Source organism: Ovis aries, chromosome 1 (genome assembly GCF_016772045.2).
Source record: "Ovis aries strain OAR_USU_Benz2616 breed Rambouillet chromosome 1, ARS-UI_Ramb_v3.0, whole genome shotgun sequence".
Lineage (NCBI taxonomy): Eukaryota > Metazoa > Chordata > Mammalia > Artiodactyla > Bovidae > Ovis > Ovis aries.
Window position 1 is genome coordinate 190,383,062 of NC_056054.1, and position 20,407 is coordinate 190,403,468.

Sequence of the window (20,407 nt, forward strand, 5' to 3'; positions counted from 1 at the left end):
TACTTCTACACGTCTTACAGACCTCACAATTTATTATTATTTTTCATTTGTTATCATTTATGCACATGCCATATTTTTTTCTCCTAGACTGTCAGCTTGAAAGTGGGATTTGTATCTGAGTCAGTGTTGGCATTTAATAGGTGTTCAAAACCTGTGCTTTTCGATAAATGCTGAAAGAGAAGAAAGGAGGTGGTGGCAAAATGGCTGTATTGCTCACCAAGGTGAAGTCCGGGGCTTGTCTGACCAATGTAGAAATATACAATGGCAGCAACACCTATGTTAACCAGGGTATAGACCCACTGGATAACAAACATGATGAGAAGGGACCCAACAGCCTGTGGAAAGAGAAGGAAGAAGTCAGCTCATGGTTGAAACACACACTAAGCAAGCCATAAAACAAGGGCCTTAAATGGAGGAATTCCCTGGTGGCCCAGTGGTTAGGACTCCACACTTCTGCTGCAGGGGACCAGGGTTTGCTTCCTGGTCTGGGAACTAAGATCCCGCAAGCCACGTGGTGTGGTCCCCTCAAAAAACAAACAAAAACCCTTGATAAGACTAGGGCCTTTAGAAACAATGGTCCTCTCATCAACCTCTGAATCCTATAGCAGTTTGAATAATTGAAGTTTACTTGTAATGCAAAAAAGCCCTCTTTACAGAAGATATTTGAAAAGATGTCCTTATGAAAGTACCTTCTAATCAAAACAATAAATAGATATTCTATTCTAGCTCCTTGTCCTACTCCTCTCTAAGAGAAGCAACTTAAATTATGCTAATATGGTATACCTGGAAATTCAGTGATCCAGAATTTATCAGAGATGATTATTTAAAAAGTAAACCACTGATTAAAATAAATGGTTCATTAAATGTAATCTTGCCATGTGTAGCCAAATTCTAATATAAGGCAATTAAAACACATTTCTCCTAATAAAGACTTTCCTCTGTCCTCCCCTCAACCCTCACCCCAAGATCACACATGTATCCACCTGAATTAAGTCTCAAGAACAGTTGAGATCAAAATGAAGTTACTCACCCCCAACAGGGAGACCCAGGGATTGCATATGTGAGTGTAGAAAGAAGTTGGTCTCCTCTGGATATCTTGTTCCTGTAGCCTGGACTTTAGGAAGAAATCTAAAAAATAAATGAGCCAAAATCCTCGGTTACTATTTTGTTATCAAACCTTCTAGTGTTTTTATTAGCAAACACCTATGTGCTCCTCTTCTCCAATTTTGTAATTCAGTCTAAAAGACAATGTCCACTCACCTCAACCATTAGCTTTCTTGGCCACACCTGAGGCTTGTCTTTACCAGAAAGTTCACCTCCTAAATCACGATTTCAATAAATCTGCCCTCAGTCCATCACCTCTGTTTTTTTTCCTCATTCACTCTGCTATCTCCCACCCCAACTATTCATAGCCTGCAGGGGGACCTTCAGTCAACTTGCCCAAATATGTTTTTGCTTCCTACCACCTACTTTCTCTTTTCATTACCCTCTCATCTAGGTTAGAGTCCGTGCCCAAGACTGTTAGCAAGCACTCCCTTGGACAGATCATCTACTTCCTCACTTTAGCATCACTCACAAGTCTTATACCTTAAGGTAACTCATTCTCCTACGCTCTGATGCAATAAATTTACAACCTGTCTTCTCAAAAGAGAGCTTTCATATCCTCTCATCAGCTGATCTGCCAACCTGCTTTCATCCGTGCCCTCTCTTCTGCCTTCCTATTGAGGAAGCAGATGGGCCTCCTACCTAAGGCCCATCCCTGTATTTGTGCCCTGCTCATCTCACCTTTACGTCATCAAGTTTTCCATCCTCTACCAAATCATCCCCATCAAATACAGATACACTGTAATTTCTTCCAACTAAAGAAAGTTTCCAGTCACCCCCTAGTTACTGTCCCATTTTTTGGGTCTCCTTTATAGCAAAAGTTCTCAAAAGATTCGCCTATATGGTTTCTACCTCCTATTCTTTCCTCAACCTACTTTTAGGATAGTACACACCACTCAACTAAAACTACTCTTACTCATGCTGTCAGTGACTTGAATCTTTTCAAATTCAATGGTCAACTCCTCATCTCATTTGACCTTTCTGGTAGCATCTGACCCAAGTGATCACTTTCTCCTGACTGAAATGTATTTGTCTCCTGGTTTCTAAGATGCCTTGGTCCCTTGCTTTTCCTCCTATCTCACTGTCCCCTACTCAGTCTCCTTCACCGGCTCGTCTCTTCCTTCTAACCTCCAAATACTTCATTCAGTCCTCAGCAGTCTTCTTTACTGCAGTTAGGTGTGGTCGTGTGACTAAGCTCTCACCAACAGAATGTGAACACAAGTGGTGAGTGCCAGTTCTGCATGAAAGCCTTTGAGAGGGTAGGTGTACCTCTTCTCTGTGCCTGAAATCTGAATATGGGAACTCAGTCTTGATTTTGTTCATGACAAGGTCCTAGGGGATCAGTTCAGTTCAGTCGCTCAGTCATGTCCAACTCTTTGTGACACCATGAACCGCACGCAGCACGCCAGGCCTTCTTGTCCATCACCAACTCCCAAAGTTCACCCAGACCCATGTCCATTGAGTCAGTGATGCCATCCAACCATCTCATCCTCTGTCATCCCCTTCTCCTCCTGCCCTCAATCTTTCCCAGCATCAGGGTCTTTTCAAATGAGTCAGCTCTTCACATCAGGTGACCAAAGTATTGGAGTTTCCACTTCAGCATCAGCCCTTCCAATGAATATTCAGGACTGATTTCCTTTAGGATGGACTGGTTGGATAGTGGAATCATAAAAACGGAAGGAGGCTGGGTCCCTGAACAATGCATGGAGGAGAGCCTCCCACTGATTTGGAACACCCTTCCTGGATTACTAGTGCAAGTGAGAAATAAATTTCCATTGTGTTTGAGCCACTAAGTTTTTCCTTATTTGTTACAGCAGTTTAACCTCCCTTAATTAATATACCTCCAAGCAGGCTTTAGGTCCTTCTGCTGCTTCTATCCAATCTATTCCTCACAAAGCCAGTGATCTTCTTTAAGGCTGGATCTTATCACATCACACCCCCGGCTAGAACTTTCAGCGACCTTCTGCTGTGGTCACCACAGCATGTGTGACTACACGGGACTGACCTCTGCCTTCCTTACTGCGCTCATCTCCTATCCATCTCCCATGACCCATTCCTCTCCAGTCACCCCTGGGATCCTGCCGTTCTTGCAATTTGCCGATCCAATTCCCATCTGCACCTTTACACATGCCATTCCCTCCACCTGGAACTCTTCCCTCACATCTCTGCCTGGCTCACTGCTTTACATACTTCAGTTTCCCAAAAGAATATCCTCTTCTTAAAAAGGTCTTCTCTGACAAACCTATCTGAAGCAGAGTCACTATTCCCACCCTAGTTTCCCCACTTTATGATTCATCATATGACTTATCACTTACTGACATCCCAGTATGTGTGTTTGCTTGTTTATTATGTATCTTTTCTTTTCATTCAGCTTCAATGACAGCAGAGACCTTCTACATCTATTCAGCATGTTCTCCATCCCTAGTCTAGAACAGCGCTTGGAAAGTAGTAAATATCCCATCAGCTCAGTTCAGTGCAGTCGCTCAGTCATGTCCGACTCTTTGTGACCCCATGAATCGCAGCACACCAGGCCTCCCTGTCCATCACCAACTACTGGAGTTCACTCAGACTCACATCCATCGAGTCCGTGATGCCATCCAGCCATCTCATCCTCTGTCGTCCCCTTCTCCTCCTGCCCCCAATCCCTCCCAGCATCAGAGTCTTTTCCAATGAGTCAGCTCTTCACATGAGGTGGCCAAAGTATTGGAGTTTCAGCTTTAGCATCATTCCTTCCAAAGAAATCCCAGGGCTGATCTCCTTCAGAATGGACTGGTTGGATCTCCTTGCAGTCCAAGGGACTTTCAAGAGTCTTCTCCAACATCACAGTTCAAACGCATCAATTCTTTGGTGCTCAGCCTTCTTCACAGTCCAACTCTCACATCCATACATGACTACTGGAAAAACCATAGCTTTGACTAGATGGACCTTAGTTGGCAAAGTAGTATCTCTGCTATCTAGGTAGGTCATAACTTTTCTTCCAAGGAGTAAGTGTTTTTTAATTTCATAGCTGCAGTTACCATCTGCAGTGATTTTGGAGCCCCCCAAAATAAAGTCTGACACTGTTTCCACTGTTTTCCCTGTTTCCTCATCTATTTCCTATGAAGTGATGGGACCAGATGCCATGATCTTCGTTTTCTGAATGTTGAGCTTTAAGCCAACTTTTTCACTCTCCTCTTTCACTCTCATCAAGAGGCTTTTTAGTTCCTATTCACTTTCTGCCATAAGGGTGGTGTCATCTGCATATCTGAGGTTATTGATATTTCTCCCAGCAATCTTGATTCCAGCTTGTGCTTCTTCCAGTCCAGCATTTCTCATGATGTACTCTGCATAGAAGTTAAATAAGCAGGGTGACAATATACAGCCTTGATGTATTCCTTTTCCTCTTTGGAAATAGTCTGTTGTTCCAAGTCCAGTTCTAACTGTTGCTTCCTGACCTGCATACAGGTTTCTCAAGAGGCAGGTTAGGTGAGCGTAAATGAATGACAAACCAACCCAGGCCCCAGAGAAGTCTGCATCCTCTCAGCGTGTCTGCCTTTATCATATACTTCCAACCCATTCTACTTATTTTTCACACCTCCCTATCTTGAAGGCAAAGATTGTCTTTTGTAGCTCTAAATGTCAAATCTAGGCAGTTTGTCAAATCTAGGCATAGAAGGTGCTCAACAAATGTCTCCTTTTTAATTGTGGATTAAAAGAATCTCTTCCAGAAGACCTAGATAGACATTTATCCAAAGAAGACATACAGATGGCCAAGAAGCACATGAAAAAATGCTCATCATCACTAATTATTAGGGAAATAGAAATCAAAACAACAATGATGTATCACCTCATACGAGACAATGGCCATCATTAAAAAGTCTACAATTAACAAATGCTGGAGAGGGTGTAGAGAAAAGGAAACCCTCCTACACTGTTCTGGGAATGTAAATTGGTGCAGCCACAATGGAGAAAGGTATGGAGGTTCCTTAAGAATCTAAAAATAGGGCTGCATATGATTCAGCAATCCCACTCCTGGGCATGTATCCAGACAAAACTATAATTTGAAAAGATACATGCACTCCAATGTTCATTGAAGCACTGTTTACAATAGCCAGGACATGGGAACAACCTAAATGCCCACTAACAGATGAATGGATAAAGAAGATCTGGTACATATATACAGTGGAATACTACTCAGCCATTAAAAAAGAATGAAATAATGCCATTTGCAGCAACGTGTATGGACCTAGCGGTTATCACACTAAGTGAAGTAAGTCAGGCGGAGAAAGACAAGCGCAAGTACCAAACGACGTCACGTATGTGCGGACTCTAAATGTGGCAGAAATGAACTTCACACGCAGGCACCCGTGGCGGATTCATGCTGATGTGTGGCAAAACCAGTACAACATTGCAAAGTAATTAGCCTCCAACGAAAATTAACAAATTTAAATTAAAACAGAAATAGACTCACAGACATGGTTGCTAAGGAGGAGGTGATAAGGATGGACTGATAGTTTGGGATTAGCAGGTACAAACTGTTACATATAGAATGCATAAACAACAAGGTCCTACTGTCTAGCACAGGGACTATATTCAATATCCTGGGATAAACCATAATGGAAAAGAATATGAAAAAGAATATATATATATATATGTATAAGTGAATCACTTTGCTATACAGAAGTTAATACAACATTATAAATCAACTACGATAAAATAAATTTTGGAAAACTCTGCCAATGTTTATAACTGACTTGAATTGATGGTTCTATTAATTTTTTTTGAAAGACAAAGCACTGTTAAGATTGTCTTTGATTACATTGTATACTTTCAACATGCCTAAGGCATGATTCATTTTCTCAACCACAAGCTTAGTGAAATATAGTTGTTCCATTGGTTATTAAGAAGAAACGTAGATTTTTGCCTAACTGAAACAAAATGTTTGCCAAGTAAGTGTTAAACATACTTTTTCACACTTGATCTTACACCAACTCAATTACACTGTACCCAAGGGAGCTATGAGTGTATGTATGTGTTTTCTTGAGGAACTTCAGGGACAGTGATAGGAAGAGGCGTGTCTTCTATGCAAGCACAGTGCAGTTTTACACATCAGCAATGCAAGGGAGAATTCAGTCAAGGATGCTCAATGACTCTGAATAGGTATGACAATATAAGCAGACAATTATTAGAATTCTGAACAGCTATGGTTTCAAAACCCTTCCAAAATGAGTGAAGGATTCCCCCTGCCGCCCCTGCTTTTCAAGGATTATGCTGAAAGAAAGAAGGCTTACAGAGTAGTGGCAGAAGGAGACAGTTTTTCATGTTAGAAATACTAGAATAACAGCTGGGAAGGCAATTTTATCAAGCTTTACTCACAAAACAAACAGGTAAGCACTGTGCGCTTAGTCGCTCAGTCGTGTCCGACTGTTTGCAACCCCACGGACTGTAACCCTCCAGGCTCCGCTGTCCATGGGGATTCTCCAGGCAAGAACACTGGAGTGGGTTGCCATGCCCTCCTCCAGGGGATCCTCCCAACCCAGGGATCGAACCCAGGTCTCCTGCAGCTGCAGGGGGATTCTTTACCATCTGAGCCACCAGGGAAACCCTAGAACACTGGAGTGGGTAGCCGATCCCTTCTCCAGGGAAACTTCCTGATCCAGGAATTGAACCAGGGTCTCCTGCATTGCAGGCAGATTCTTTACCAGCTGAGCTACCAGGGAAGCATATATTAGGCATGTTAAAAATATGAAATATAATAAACATAATGTATAACATTAAATTGTCTTTTAAAATGTAGCAGTATGTCTAACAAGTTCTGTATTCACAAGACCCATGCAGATATGAAGACTTTAGGCCTGAAGGGGAAAACAACTATGTCGATTTTTTAAACTACAAATTTAAATAATTTTATAGAAATTATTTAAAGTCAATATGAAGCCATCTCTGGAAATACACTCCATATTTCATCAGGATAAATAAACACATAGTTCTAACTAGCAGGTACAAAATAAGAAAGGGCACTGATATGGCCCACAAGTGATCATGTTTCAAGCATGTTTCAAGATCATGTGGTATCTTATCATGTTGATTCTGCAATCTTTTAACCACTTATCAAATACTGCACATTTATTTCTAGGTTGTCATCAGCACCAACAATGCAGTTATGAGAACCTGTATATACTTATGGTTTGCTGTTCAGTTTACAGTTGTTTTCTTGAGATACAATTCCCCCAACTAGATTTACTAAGTCAGAGTGATTAGACAGTTTTGTATTTCTTGTTACAGCCTAAAAGTTCATTCTCCAGAGAGGATGAACCAGAGGGACTTCCAGCTACTGCAATGTGAAGAGGGCAGAAAATCCTCTCTGTAAGAGATAGGTATACAACTAGATGAAATTATCAGAAACAATCCCTTGGGGCTCTAGAAATTTACCAAATGGAGACAAACTAAGAAGTGTTTATATTTCTAAAACTGCTGGAGCTGAGGGTGAGAACAGTGAGAGCTTACAGTCTTCCTCCTGGGCTACTCGTATCCCCACTCCAGTTTTTAGTAGCATGGAGCTTGCCCCTGTGTCTATGTGGCCTAAGAGGCTTCCCCCTCTGTCAGCAGATGTGTGTGTGGGTTGGGAACCACAGTTGAAGCTGACTGATTATCCCAGTCTCTCTCAGGCTGCCCAGATCAGCGGTGTGGGGAGCTACAGTCTTTCTATGGCTCTCTCATTTCTAGAATCTCCCCATTAAATTTCTGGCTGGTACACTGCTCACCCTCACTGGTTCCACTTCCTCAGGCTAGCAAAGCTAAAAATTCCCCCATTCCATTTCTACTTGACTCACCACGTTAAGCTTATAAAGGCAAAGGCCACAAATTTGCTCCCTCTGGCAACAAAACTACTGCTTTCTGAAGAAATCATGACCCCAAACCTCCTAAGTTTGATGAAAAAACAAATCAATTGATCCAAAAGGAATGACTCCATTGACCTTGCTTCCAACAATGCTTACATATAATACCTGATTTCCACTGACCTAAATGGTTTTAATTGAAATTTTTGATAGCTTAATAGATATGCAATGATATCTCAATGGTGGTTTAAATTGGATTCATTTAACCCAGGTTCCATCCCTGGATTGGGAAGATTCCCTGGAGAAAGGAATGGCTACCCACTCCAGTATTCTTGCCTGAAGAGTCCCATGGACAGAGAAGCCTGGCAGGCTACAGTCCTTAGGGCTGCAAAGAGTCGAACACAACTGAGCAACTAACATTTTCAGTACCACGACCTAGTTCATAATAGACACTGACCCAAGCAGCATATACATACTATCCCAAAGAGAGGCAATGCCAAAGAATGCTCAAACCACTGCACAATTGCACTCATCTCACACGCTAGTGAAGTAATGCTCAAAATTCTCCAAGCCAGGCTTCAGCATATGTGAATTGTGAACTCCCTGATGTTCAAACTGGTTTTAGAAAAGGCAGAGGAACCAGAGATCAAATGGCCAACATCCGCTGGATCATGGGAAAAGCAAGAGAGTTCCAGAAAAACATCTATTTCTGCTTTATTGACTATGCCAAAGCCTTTGACTGTGTGGATCACAATAAACTGTGGAAAATTCTGAAAGAGATGGGAATACCAGACCACCTGACCTGCCTCTTGAGAAACCTGTATGCAGGTCAGGAAGCAACAGTTAGAACTGGACATGGAACAACAAACTGGTTCCAAATAGGAAAAGAAGTACGTCAAGGCTGTATATTGTCACCCTGCTTATTTAACTTCTATGCAGAATACATCATGAGAAACACTGGGCTGGAAGAAGCACAAGCTGGAATCAAGATTGCCGGGAGAAATATCAATAACCTCAGATGTGCAGATGACACCACCCTTATGGCAGAAAGTGAAGAGGAACTAAAAAGCCTCTTGAGTGAAAGAGGAGAGTGAAAAAGTTGGCTTAAAGCTCAACATTCAGAAAACGAAGATCATGGCATCCGGTCCCATTACTTCATGGGAAATAGATGGGAAACAGTGGAAACAATGTCAGACTTTATTTTGGGGGGTTCCAAAATCACTGCAGATAGTGATTGCAGCCATGAAATTAAAAGACGCTTACTCCTTGGAAGGAAAGTTATGACCAACCTAGACAGCATATTCAAAAGCAGAGATATTACTTTGCCAACAAAGGTCCATCTAGTCAAGGCTATGGTTTTTCCAGTAGTCATGTATGGATGTGAGAGTTGGACTGTGAAGAAAGTTGAGCACGGAAGAATTGATGGTTTTGAACTGTGGTGTTGGAGAAGACTCTTGAGAGTCCCTTGGACTGCAAGGAGATCCAACCGATCTATTCTAAAAGAGATCAGTCCTGGGTGTTGTTTGGAAGGAATGATGCTAAAGCTGAAACTCCAGTGTTTGGCCACCTCATGCGAAGAGTTGACTCATTGGAAAAGATTCTGATGCTGAGAGGGATTGGGGGCAGGAGGAGAAGGGGACGACCCTGGATGAGATGGCTGGATGGCATCACCGACTCAATGGATATGAGTTTGCGTGAACTCCGGGAGTTGGTAATGGACAGGGAGGCCTGGCGTGCTGCAATTCATGGGGTCACAAAGACTCGGACACGACTGAGCAACTGAACTGAACTGATAGTGGTTTAGAACACAGATTCTACAATGAGATAAACCTGGGTTCAAATTCTAGCTGCCGCATATTCTGAGTAAGTGTATAACTTCCCGAAGCCTCACCTTTGCCATCTGGAAAAAGCTAGTAACAATGCCTAGATCTGAGCTGAGATCATCCGTATTTAAGAGAGTATCTCCACACCAGGCATGTGGGACAGACTCAGTAAATGCTGCCTATTTTTAGCTACTAACAACATTCAACACTTAATCATAAAAGTTAGTTTGTTGAATGGACAGTGAGTCTGGGCACTGTTTTTTCAAATGTAAAGTGCGTTTCATTCCTTCTGACCTCTCTTTAGTGGAATCTGGATTTTGACCTTCCTGTTTTTAAAAATAATATGCTTTGGGAGGTATGCTTTTATCAGTTGTGTTTGTCAGAATAATTGTTTCCTTCTGTGACACTGCGTTGTGCAAATGTTTTTTATTTCTGTTTCATCAGATCCTTTTTGTCTTTGATGATATCTTCAATAGTCACAAATCTCTTTCCTGGGCAGCTGTTATAAATAAGGAATTTGTGGCTAAATAAAGTATCAAATACAGCCCCAAGTTAATTTTTTGACCCACTTACTCTCAACAATATATATTCACTAGCGATTTAACTCATTATTTTATGGCATCTGGTTTGTCACACATTAGGTTCTGATAGTTTAACTCTTTCTACTCTACCTACCAATGTTTAAAATTTTTAGCCAGTATCTGTACAATTGTTAATCAGTTTATTAGCCTTTACTGTATGTTTGTCAGTGTCATATACTGTGCGGGAATATTGTTGATGAAGACAAGGTAGAAAGACATGGTTTGCGACTAAAGGTAGCTCACAGACTAGGGGCAAAGGAATAAAACTAATATTTCCTTAGACAGATAGATGAGAAAGCCCGAAGACAAATGTGTAAGCAAATGTATAAAACAATGTGATAAGTGTTCATACCATTAGTGTGGCTCAAATGCTATGCTTGCATAGGAGAGGAGATCAGGGAATCCTTCTCAGAGTGCATCTGAAAAGTCAAATGGATTTTAAACTGCAAGTCAGCATTTTTCAGATGGAAGAGGAGGAGTGATGCAACTGCAGCAGGCAGAATGGCATTGCAAAGGTAGGAAGGAATAAAGAACATGACGTGTTTGGGGCACACATCTGGGTGTAGCTGAACATACGTATACAGGTTGTCATGAGAAAAGCGCCCAGGAAGGTAGGGTAGGGCAATATTGCCAAGAACCTTGCAAATCACACCAAGATGGAAGGTATTATATTCCAACGAAGGTTTTTAAGTAAAAGAGACAGGATGAGAATTTTACCCTAGAAAGATCATTCAGAGGACAGTGAAAACGAGATAGAGGATATAGGAGGATCTGGAGTCTGGAGATGAGCGTGGAGATAAACAAGAGTCTGGGTGCTGGATACGAGGGCCTGCACCCAGGTTCAGGCAGCAAGAATGGAGGAGAGGGAGGGGTCAGCAAGAGCTCGGGACATTTCTAAGGTCTGGCAACTTCACTGACTAAATGTTGCAAAATGACCACACTTCTTTCCTGATAACCCACTAAGAAAACAGAAGAGGAACTAAATAAATAAACCCACAAACTAAATAAACTAAATAAACCCACAAACACAAGAAGAATCAGAGAAACAAGGTAAAAACAAGTCTCGGAAGGTGGAGAGGTGACAGAGGAGTAGTAACAAACTGAGCAGAGCCGAGGATGAACTCTAGGGCCTACAGAGAGGGTGCTGGCAAGGACTGGCCCAGTGGATCCTGCTGCTGCTGCTGCTAAGTCACTTCAGTCGCGTCCGACTCTGAGCGACCCCATAGACGGCAGCCCACCAGGCTCCCCCGTCCCTGGGATTCTCCAGGCAAGAACACTGGAGTGGGCCACCATGTCCTTCTCCAATGCATGAAAGTGGAAAGTGAAAGTGAAGTCACTCACTCATGTCCGACTAGTAGCGACCCCATGGACTGCAACCTACCAGTCTCCTCCGTCCATGAGATTTTCTAGGCAAGAGTACTGGAGTGGCTTGTCATTGCCTTCTCCGTCCAGTGTACCCTAGTGGACCACAAAAAGTTCAGGACCAGGAAGCGGGACAGTGCAGGCGACTGTTCGTAAGACGGTATGTGAAATAGCTGGGCATCAAGTTCCTTTCCTCTGTTCATGCAGCTGGGGAATAACTCCTCTTTGCCTGACCCCTCCCCAAGGTGTGTGTGTGTTGGTGGGGGGCAGGGGTTTTTTTTTGAAGGAATCAAACCAGAGAGGGCCTGAACTTGGGACACCAGGCATAACAAAGAGAGAGGGGATGGAGCTAGAAACTGCGGGATTCAATGATGTCTGTATCCTAAGCAGTGGGATACCTCAACTCCCTTACATCACCTGGCTCTCTAGGGGACTCCTAGGCAAGAGATTAAAGGACTCTTCTCTGGAGGAACTGAAGAGCCAGAGGAAATCTCTAGCTAATCACACTTGGGGGTCCTCTCATGAAAAAGCCAGCTTCTTGATCACTCTACAATGAGGTGCCCTAACCAATAAGCACTGCCCAGGACACAGGTCTTCTCAACAGCTTTTCAGGACTCACTTCTAAGTAGAAAAGGAAATCAAAAGATCAACAGACATTTTAGCAAAGCCTCCAGTATAAAAGGGAGCATGAGACAAAGCCAAAGAGAAAAGAATCTAAAGATCATCGGGCAGAAAAAGACTTTAAAGGGAGAATAACTAATATCACCTGGAAAATAAGCACTGTACCCATAAAACAAGATTGAGATGATTTTCAAAAATTTTTTTAAAAGATAAAGACAAATCAGATTACAACCAAGAGCTCTTGGAAATCAAGAACAGGGTAATATGACCAACTAAAAAGATATTTCCCAATCTCTGAGAATAGCTGGAAAGGCTAGTGAACCAATCTCAGAGGTAAATCACCAAGGACAACACTCAAAATTATATGTCAGAGCAGTCTAGTGGGGATATCACTGCTGCAGCAACCCAGGTTCCGACACCATTGACCCTGAAAAGCCCTGGATGGTGGAGCCAGGGATGCAGTCACCTTGCACCCACTATCACGCTTCCAGAGAGTTCCTCAAAGTCCTCACCTCTTCAGGTTTCTGGTTCCAAGTGTCTGATCCACTCGGAATCGGCTTATCTGATTGACTGAGGTTTGCTCCTGTGCCTGAACTCTGCCTGTAGGAGGGACTGGAAAACTGAGTGCCTGACATTTTCAGTTTTAAGTGTGAAACGCTTGCTTTGCCTCCCACCAACACTCACAGCACTGGAAATTCTTCAAACATAGGGAGGTCAGTCAATGCCAAGTAGGAAAAAAAGAGACAGAGAGGAATTCCAAGACAACAGCTTTGTAGCAGGCCTAAAGAACTGACAAACTAGAGGGGATCAGGATAGGAGCCACAGGACAGACAGGAAGAAACAAATGGATATGATAAATGTCTTAAGAATTTGAGCATTTGGAACTTAACACTGAGAGCCATTTGCCATATTCACCGGAGTACACAGAGAAAAATGATGACAGAAAAACCAAGCAAATAGAAAAACCATGGCAATTATTAACCCCAGGAAACAGAAAAAGTTGGACAAAAAAGGCAATGTAATCATAGTATAATATATGGCTCATAGTTAAGCAATATTTACTTAATCATGATAATATGAATACTAGCTACTAAAATTAAGTTTTTAAACTGTGATGTAATTACATGGGGGACATTGGGTGAGAAATCAGAGTGGCATAAACGAGCTAGTCTTCATTTATCATAATAGTAAATTGAAAAAATGATACCTAAAACTGATATATCAAGAAGTAACAATACAAATATATTATTTAGTAACATAAAGGTTAACACAATTTGGCTGAAAGTGGGATTTTCTGGGAATGGAACTACAGGATGGAGGAGAGGGATGGTGTAGAAGAACAGAACTACTATTTCTGGCTATGTGACTTTTAATTCCACTTGGCTTATTAAACTGTACTTGTTATTTTGACAAAAATGATATGATTAAAAATTTTAATTATGCTCCTACCATCAAGAACCATCCACCTATCTGGAGGTAAAGAAGGAAAAGCAGGTGTACAAAAGAACCCAAAGCAATTATTTTTGGACATCTCTTCTATGTCCCCTGTCTCCTTCTCTTTACCCACACTTGTCTGCACAGACCTCAGGAAACAGGTTAATCTACGTGAGGAAGGTACTGGGCTTCAGATACAGAGAGACGTGGGTGTGATATCCAGCCATGCAGAATACCAGCTCTGAGGAGTCTTTGTCATCTCATTGGGATGCGGGGTCTTCACTGGTAAAACAGGAAGTGCTAACAACGATTATATGACATGCAATCATGTATGTCAAGTACCTAGAATACGGGCTTCCCAGGTGGTGCAGTGGTAAAAGCATCTGCCTGCCAACAAGAGACACAGGTTTGATCCCTGGGTCAGGAAGATCCCCTGGAGAAGGAAATGGCAACCCACTCCAGTTTTCTTGCCTGGGAAATCCCACGGACAGAGGAGCGTCGCAGGCTACACATCCATGGGGTCACAAAGAAAGACACAACTGAGTGAGCACAAGCAAGCACCTGGAATATGGAAGACTAAACAATTCTGAGTTCTCTCTTTCTCTTGGAATTTCTCACACCCCAGAAGTCTCCCTTGAGTGTCTCCCTCTGTCTGCAGATACGAGGAAGCAAAGAAAAGCTGTGCTCTTTATCTCATCTCCTGTCTCTCCATCCCCCTCCTGCCTGGTTTGGGAGATTCATCCTCCAAAGACGAAATAGACCGAGCCCTTGCCAGGCAGTTTGTCACAGCACACTTCCACTTCCCTTGAAGGGAGAAACCGGTTCATTCATGTTGGCTCATTTTTGAGTAAAATGAAATTAATATTTAGTTACTAGGTAGACTACAGTCCATGGGGTCGCAGAGTCGGACATGACTGAGTGACTTCACTCACTTATTCACTCACTCACTCACTTACTCACTCACTCACTCACTCACTCACGGCTCCCAGCCCTAACATACAAGAGTAGATAGAAATTTCTGCTTAAAACAACTCTATACCAGACTAGAATTATAAATTCAGCTGATAACTGACCATAATATTTTAACGTAAACATAAAATGAAATTAACAAGGATTTTAAAGCCAGTTATAAAATGACCTAAGGATTTGAAAGAGGGTTGTGATAACTCCCAAATTAAGAGGCCCTGGTGTGACTGCGAAGCACCCACCTTCTCTGCTTGGCCTGGGCTGGTTACTTGGCTCAGGGATGAGTTTTGCTCCATAGGCTCCCCTAGGCTGATCCCCTTCACTTCTGGGACTCTGTGCGTTCCTGTGGGGCCTCTGCCCTTCCCAGGAGGCAGTAGGCCATCCATCAGCATCCCCAGGAGAGAAGGAATCAGGGGACCTGAGGTCCAAGAGGAAGCTCTCTTGGAGGGTTTGCTTGCTGGCCTTCTTGGTCTTCCGCTTCTGATTCTCTAGGATCCCATGGCTCTCTCCTCCCCTGGGCTGGCTACTGTCTAGCTTCCTGGTTAGCTGGAGGAGCTGATCCATGTCCTTGGTGAATTCTAGCAGAGTGCCCTCAGAAGGGCTCTGGGCAATGCCCTCAGAGCCATAACTGGGAGCCTTCTCCAGAAGCAGGGGCTCAGAGCCCTGGAGAGCACCCAGGCCCTCCCCGGGCACCAACTCAGGCCTCTCCGAGAGGCTGCAGCCCCCCATGGCCAGAGAGAAGTAAGAGTAGTCCACCATGATGTACGTCAGCATGAAGTTGATGGTGACGATGGGGGCCAGGACGTTCACCTGACCCACGAGGACAAAGGCCGTGGTCACCAAGCCGGTCAGGCAGATGGCAGCTACCGGCGTTTTATTTGGCCCGTTCTGCAGAAACAAAAGGAATTGCAGGACCATGAAACTTTATGGAAGAAAACCACAGGACATGATAGAAACACAGCTCAAACTGGCCCAGTCACTTCTCCCATGTGCTTCTTGGTGTGTTAGCAACAGTTCATCTGCAAGCTTGGGATAATGACGTCCAATCCAGAGTAACTACTAACATGGGACAATACTATAGAACACGAACTTCACAAGTATTTCTCTTTTTGTCTTTCACTGGGTTTTAAAGTCAGCTTTGGAAATCAAAGAAATACAAAACTGATTCTTCCCAAGCTATAATGGAGAAAATAACCTCAAGGGGAGTAGCAGACTCCGGAAGACACAGCAGATTCATTGGTGACTGAGGTGGGGCGGTTCCAATACCAAACATGAACAAACTCTCGCACACACATTTGCGCACATCTGTTACTAATGGGGGTGAGTATGGGTGACCTGCAGGAAGACAGAGTGGAGAAAATGTGCTAATTCCATGTACTGTGACCTGTCACTCCACAGAAGCTACTCCTCACAGACCCTGACCCGGGGCAACAGCGCTTCTACGTCCTCGCCTTCCTTGACCTGAGCATTCCATGGGACCCAGCTGGTTGCTCCCTTGTCTCCTGGCTTCTCCCGCTGGTCCCCTTGTCAGTGGCCGCTCCTTACTCTCTGCCGCTGGCCACCCCACATTCCTGAATTATGTATTCAGAGCACTCTCCAGCTCCATCCTCGGACCCCTCCTCTTCTCTACCTATCTTCCTTCTCTAGGACCTCAATCAGGCTCATGGCCTTGAAAACCAGTTTAATGCTCGTAGCTCCCAAATTTGAAACTCCAGCTTGAAATGTTCCCCTGAAATCTAGACTTAGTCAACCGTACTCTTGCCTGGAAAATCCCATGGATGGAGGAGCCTGGCGGGCTGCAGTCCATGGGGTCGCTAAGAGTCGGGCACAACTGAGTGACTTCACTTTCACTTTTCACTTTCATGCATTGGAGAAGGAAATGGCAACCCACTCCAGTGTTCTTGCCTGGAGAATCCCAGGGACAGGGGAGCCTGGTGGGCTGCCATCTATGGGGTCACACAGAGTTGGACACGACTGATGCGACTTAGCAGCAGCAGCAGCTACTCAACATTTCCAGTTGATGTCTAATAGGATCTTAACCCAAGTAGCTCCAAAACCAAACTGCTAATCCCTCGATGTCCTAGCTCTCAAGTCTACTCTGAAGCTTCTCCACTTAAGAAAGTACCCATTTCATCCTTCTAGTTACTCAGTAAGCAAAATTCTTGATGACTCCTCTCATTCCCTCACTCTTCTTCAGGAAATACTGTCAGCCTTACTCTCAGGATAGACACAGGACCTAACCACTGCACCCACCTCCTTTATGCCAGCACTGTGATGGGAGGGACAGGCATGTCAGCTACATCCAGACCTGATCTGTGAACCTCCCAGGTATGTTCCTCCAAGTGTATCCCCCTTACTGAGGATTGGAACAGAGTTCAACCTTCACAGGATGGAGGTAGCAAAGTCATCATTGGCCTGAGTCTCTGAGGATCAGAGGCCCTATTGATCTGAAATACCTTCCCTAGAATCCAGAGTAAATTTTTTTTTTTAAGGAGTAAAGATACATTTCATTGTTTTTGAAAATTACATTTTGGGTATACTTACTACAGCTATTTGCATGCTGCTGAACTGCTGCTGCTAAGTCGCTTCAGTCATGCCCAACTTTGTGTGACCCCATAGACAGCAGCCCACCAGGGTCCCCTGTCCCTGGGATTCTCCAGGGAAGAACACTGGAGTGGGTTGCCATTTCCTTCTCCAATGCATGAAAGTGAAAAGTGAAAGTGAAGACACTCAGTCACGTCTGACTCCTAGCAACTCCATGGACTGCAGCCCACCAGGCTCCTCCGTCCGTGGGATTCTCCAAGCAAGAGTACTGGAGTGGGTTAGCTATTCAGCATACTCTAACAATAAAACTATAAAAAATAAAGTAAATTGTCAAAAACTAATGAAATAAAAGGAGGGTCTGAAATAAGTGGAATGAGGTCTTAGGTAAACTGTAGAATATGCTAGTGATCCAGGAAGGACTTAGATAAGGGTGGGTTGTAATGTGATAAAATAGTCACACATGAACTTCTGTTACCAAAACACAGCACAAAAAAAGTCAAGTCACAGAATGGGAAAAGATATTTGTTAACACATGTAACTGACAAAGAGCAATTCAGAATGTACAAGAATCCCTACAAAATAATTAGAAGACAGACAACTCACTAAAGATAATGTGCAAAAGGATGTCTGTTAAACATATGAAAGATGCCCAACCTCATCAGTAATCAGGGAAATGCAAATTAAGACTGTAGTGCTGCTGCTGCTGCTGCTGCTGCTAAGTCGCTTCAGTTGTATCTGACTCTGTGTGACCCCACGGACGGCAGCTCACCAGGCTCCCCCATCCCTGAGATTCTCCAGGCAAGAACACTGGAGTGGGTTGCCATGTCCTTCTCCAATGCAGGAAAGTGAAAAGTGAAAGTGAAGTCACTCAGTTGTGTTCGGCTCTTCACGACCCCATGGACTGCAGCCCACCAGGTTCCTCAGTCCGTGGGATTTTCCAGGCAAGAGTACTGGAGTGGGTTGCCATTGCCTTCCCCAAGACTGTAGTGAGATACCATTAAACACCTACCAGATTGGCAAAAATTAAAACATCTGATAATATCAGGTGTTGGCAAGAGCACAGAAGAATGGGAACACTTACCAACTGCTGACAGGAGTTTAAATTAACACAACTACTTTGGAGAAAGAGTTCAGTGTTATCTATGAAGCAAAGCTATACAGAGCTTAACAACTGAGCAATTCCACTAACAGGTCTGGAAGAACTCCACACATGAACCAGTCGACTACAAGAATGTTCACTGCACTGTCCATAACAGTCCCAAACAGGGACATACCATGACAAGCAAGATTAGCAAAGAAACTGCAGCAAATGAGGAAATGCTACAGAGAGATGGTAATAAACAAGCCGCTGCTACCAGCAAAAACATGGATGAGTCACATAATGGTGCCTGAAAAGCATGCCATATTTATATGAAGTTCAAAAAGCAGGCAAAACTGAACTATTTTGTTTAGAGATACATATGGAGGAGGTAATCCAGAGCTGGCAAACCATGGTCCCTGGGCCAGATGTGGTCACCATCTGTTTATGTAAGCCCACAGGCTAAGGGCATGTCCCCTTGACCTCATGAGTCTCCTAGAGGCCAGAACAGAGTCCTATAAAGCAAGGTCCTTGGCCCAGGTCTAACAGTCATGCTGGCTGCTGGAAGACAGGAACTTTCATACACTGCTGGTAGAAATACAAAATGATACAGCTCCCATGGAAGGTGTTTTGGCAATATCTATTAATATTAAAATGCACTTACCCTTTGACCAGCAAACTCAATTAGGAAAATTGATCCTATAGATATATCTATCTGCATATGTGTAAAATTGAATACACACACACACACACACAAAGTATCCTCTGTAGCACTGTTCACTGGAAGCTGTACTATCTATAGGGAACATGATGGAAAAAGAATGAGAAAGTTCTTTCTATATTCATACGAAAAGACAGATTTCCAAGCTATATTAAATGAAGAAAAGCAAGGCAAAGAACAACGTACACAGGACACTACCTCTGTAAAGAGAAAGAAGGATTCATGAAAAACTAATAAAACCAGCTATGATAGGATGTGGCTACAGGTGATGAAGAAGTAGAAAGACTCATGATGGAGCAAAAATTCTCAGGGTATCTTTTATTTTTAGTTTTGAGTCCTGTACACACATTATCTTGGAGAAGGAAATGGCAACCCCCTCCAGTATTCTTGCCTGGAGAATTCCATGGACAGAGGAGCCTGGCCGGCTACAGTCCAGGGGCTCACAAAGAGTCAGATACAACCAAGCGACTGAACAACCCAACTACACATGTTACCTAATAAAAATTAATTAAAATAAAATACAAGGCACACACCACATGGAAGTTACTAGAGAGGATAGTCACTTGTCCTACCTGTCTACACTGACTGGTGGATAAGAAGCAGAGGAAGGTAAAGGGAGGGATTAAAGATGACTTGTACCTACATGGCATCAAACAAGAGTGGGGCAGGGGATGGGACTGGGGTGGGGAGAAACCCTGTCATGTTTCCACAAGATAGAAATCAACTACAGCTTGCAAGATGGGTTTGGGTGGACTCCGGGAGTTGGTGATGGACAGGGAGGCCTGGCGTGCTGTGGTTCATGGGGTTGCAAAGAGTTGGACACGACTGAGCGACTGGACTGAACTGACTGACAGCTTGCAAAAGACATTATTGGGAAGTGGGGTTTCTTAGCTTCCTTCTTTTGTCACCCCTTCAGTTTTAGGAATGTCTCATTTGATTTGACTCGACCAAGTTGTATCAGTTACGGTTAGGGCTATGAGGATTCACAGGGAGCCCAGAGACGAGAAGTGTGAGAGTTCAGCATAAAGCGACCCCAAGGGGAGGTGAATCTCCAGGGTAGAGTTAGAGCTGCAAGGCCCAGGTCCTCTCCTCACCAAGAGGTTCTTCCCTCTAGGCTAAACTTGGAGGATCCAGAATTTATTTTTACTAAGGTTTGCGGCACTACTTCGCTCTGCTGTGGCAGGGTCCATGGTGCTATTGTGACAGTTAACTAACCCAGTGCCGAAGTGCTCTGGGTGGCTATGACGTTGACAGATGCTTTGTCCAGTGGCCCCAGACTAAAGAAGCCAGAGGATAGGGGTGCTTGTTTCTCCCTACCAGAACCAGACCAGCAGCTCTTATCAGAAAGATTTAAG

At 43.5% G+C, this 20,407-nt stretch overlaps 1 protein-coding gene across 7 annotated transcripts in view; it reads right to left on the minus strand.

The window, feature by feature from the left end:
- SLC12A8 (solute carrier family 12 member 8) overlaps window positions 1-20,407 on the minus strand; it is a 151,174-nt gene that overhangs the window by 12,646 nt on the left and 118,121 nt on the right. For all 7 annotated transcript variants that reach the window (XM_042232562.2, XM_042232567.2, XM_027956607.2 and 4 more), the window contains 3 exons: window positions 14,952-15,597; window positions 1,031-1,128; window positions 218-335 (listed from right to left, as the gene is read on the minus strand). In XM_042232562.2, the coding sequence (XP_042088496.1) occupies window positions 218-335; window positions 1,031-1,128; window positions 14,952-15,597 (862 nt within the window). The remainder of the gene's footprint in view (window positions 1-217; window positions 336-1,030; window positions 1,129-14,951; window positions 15,598-20,407) is intronic.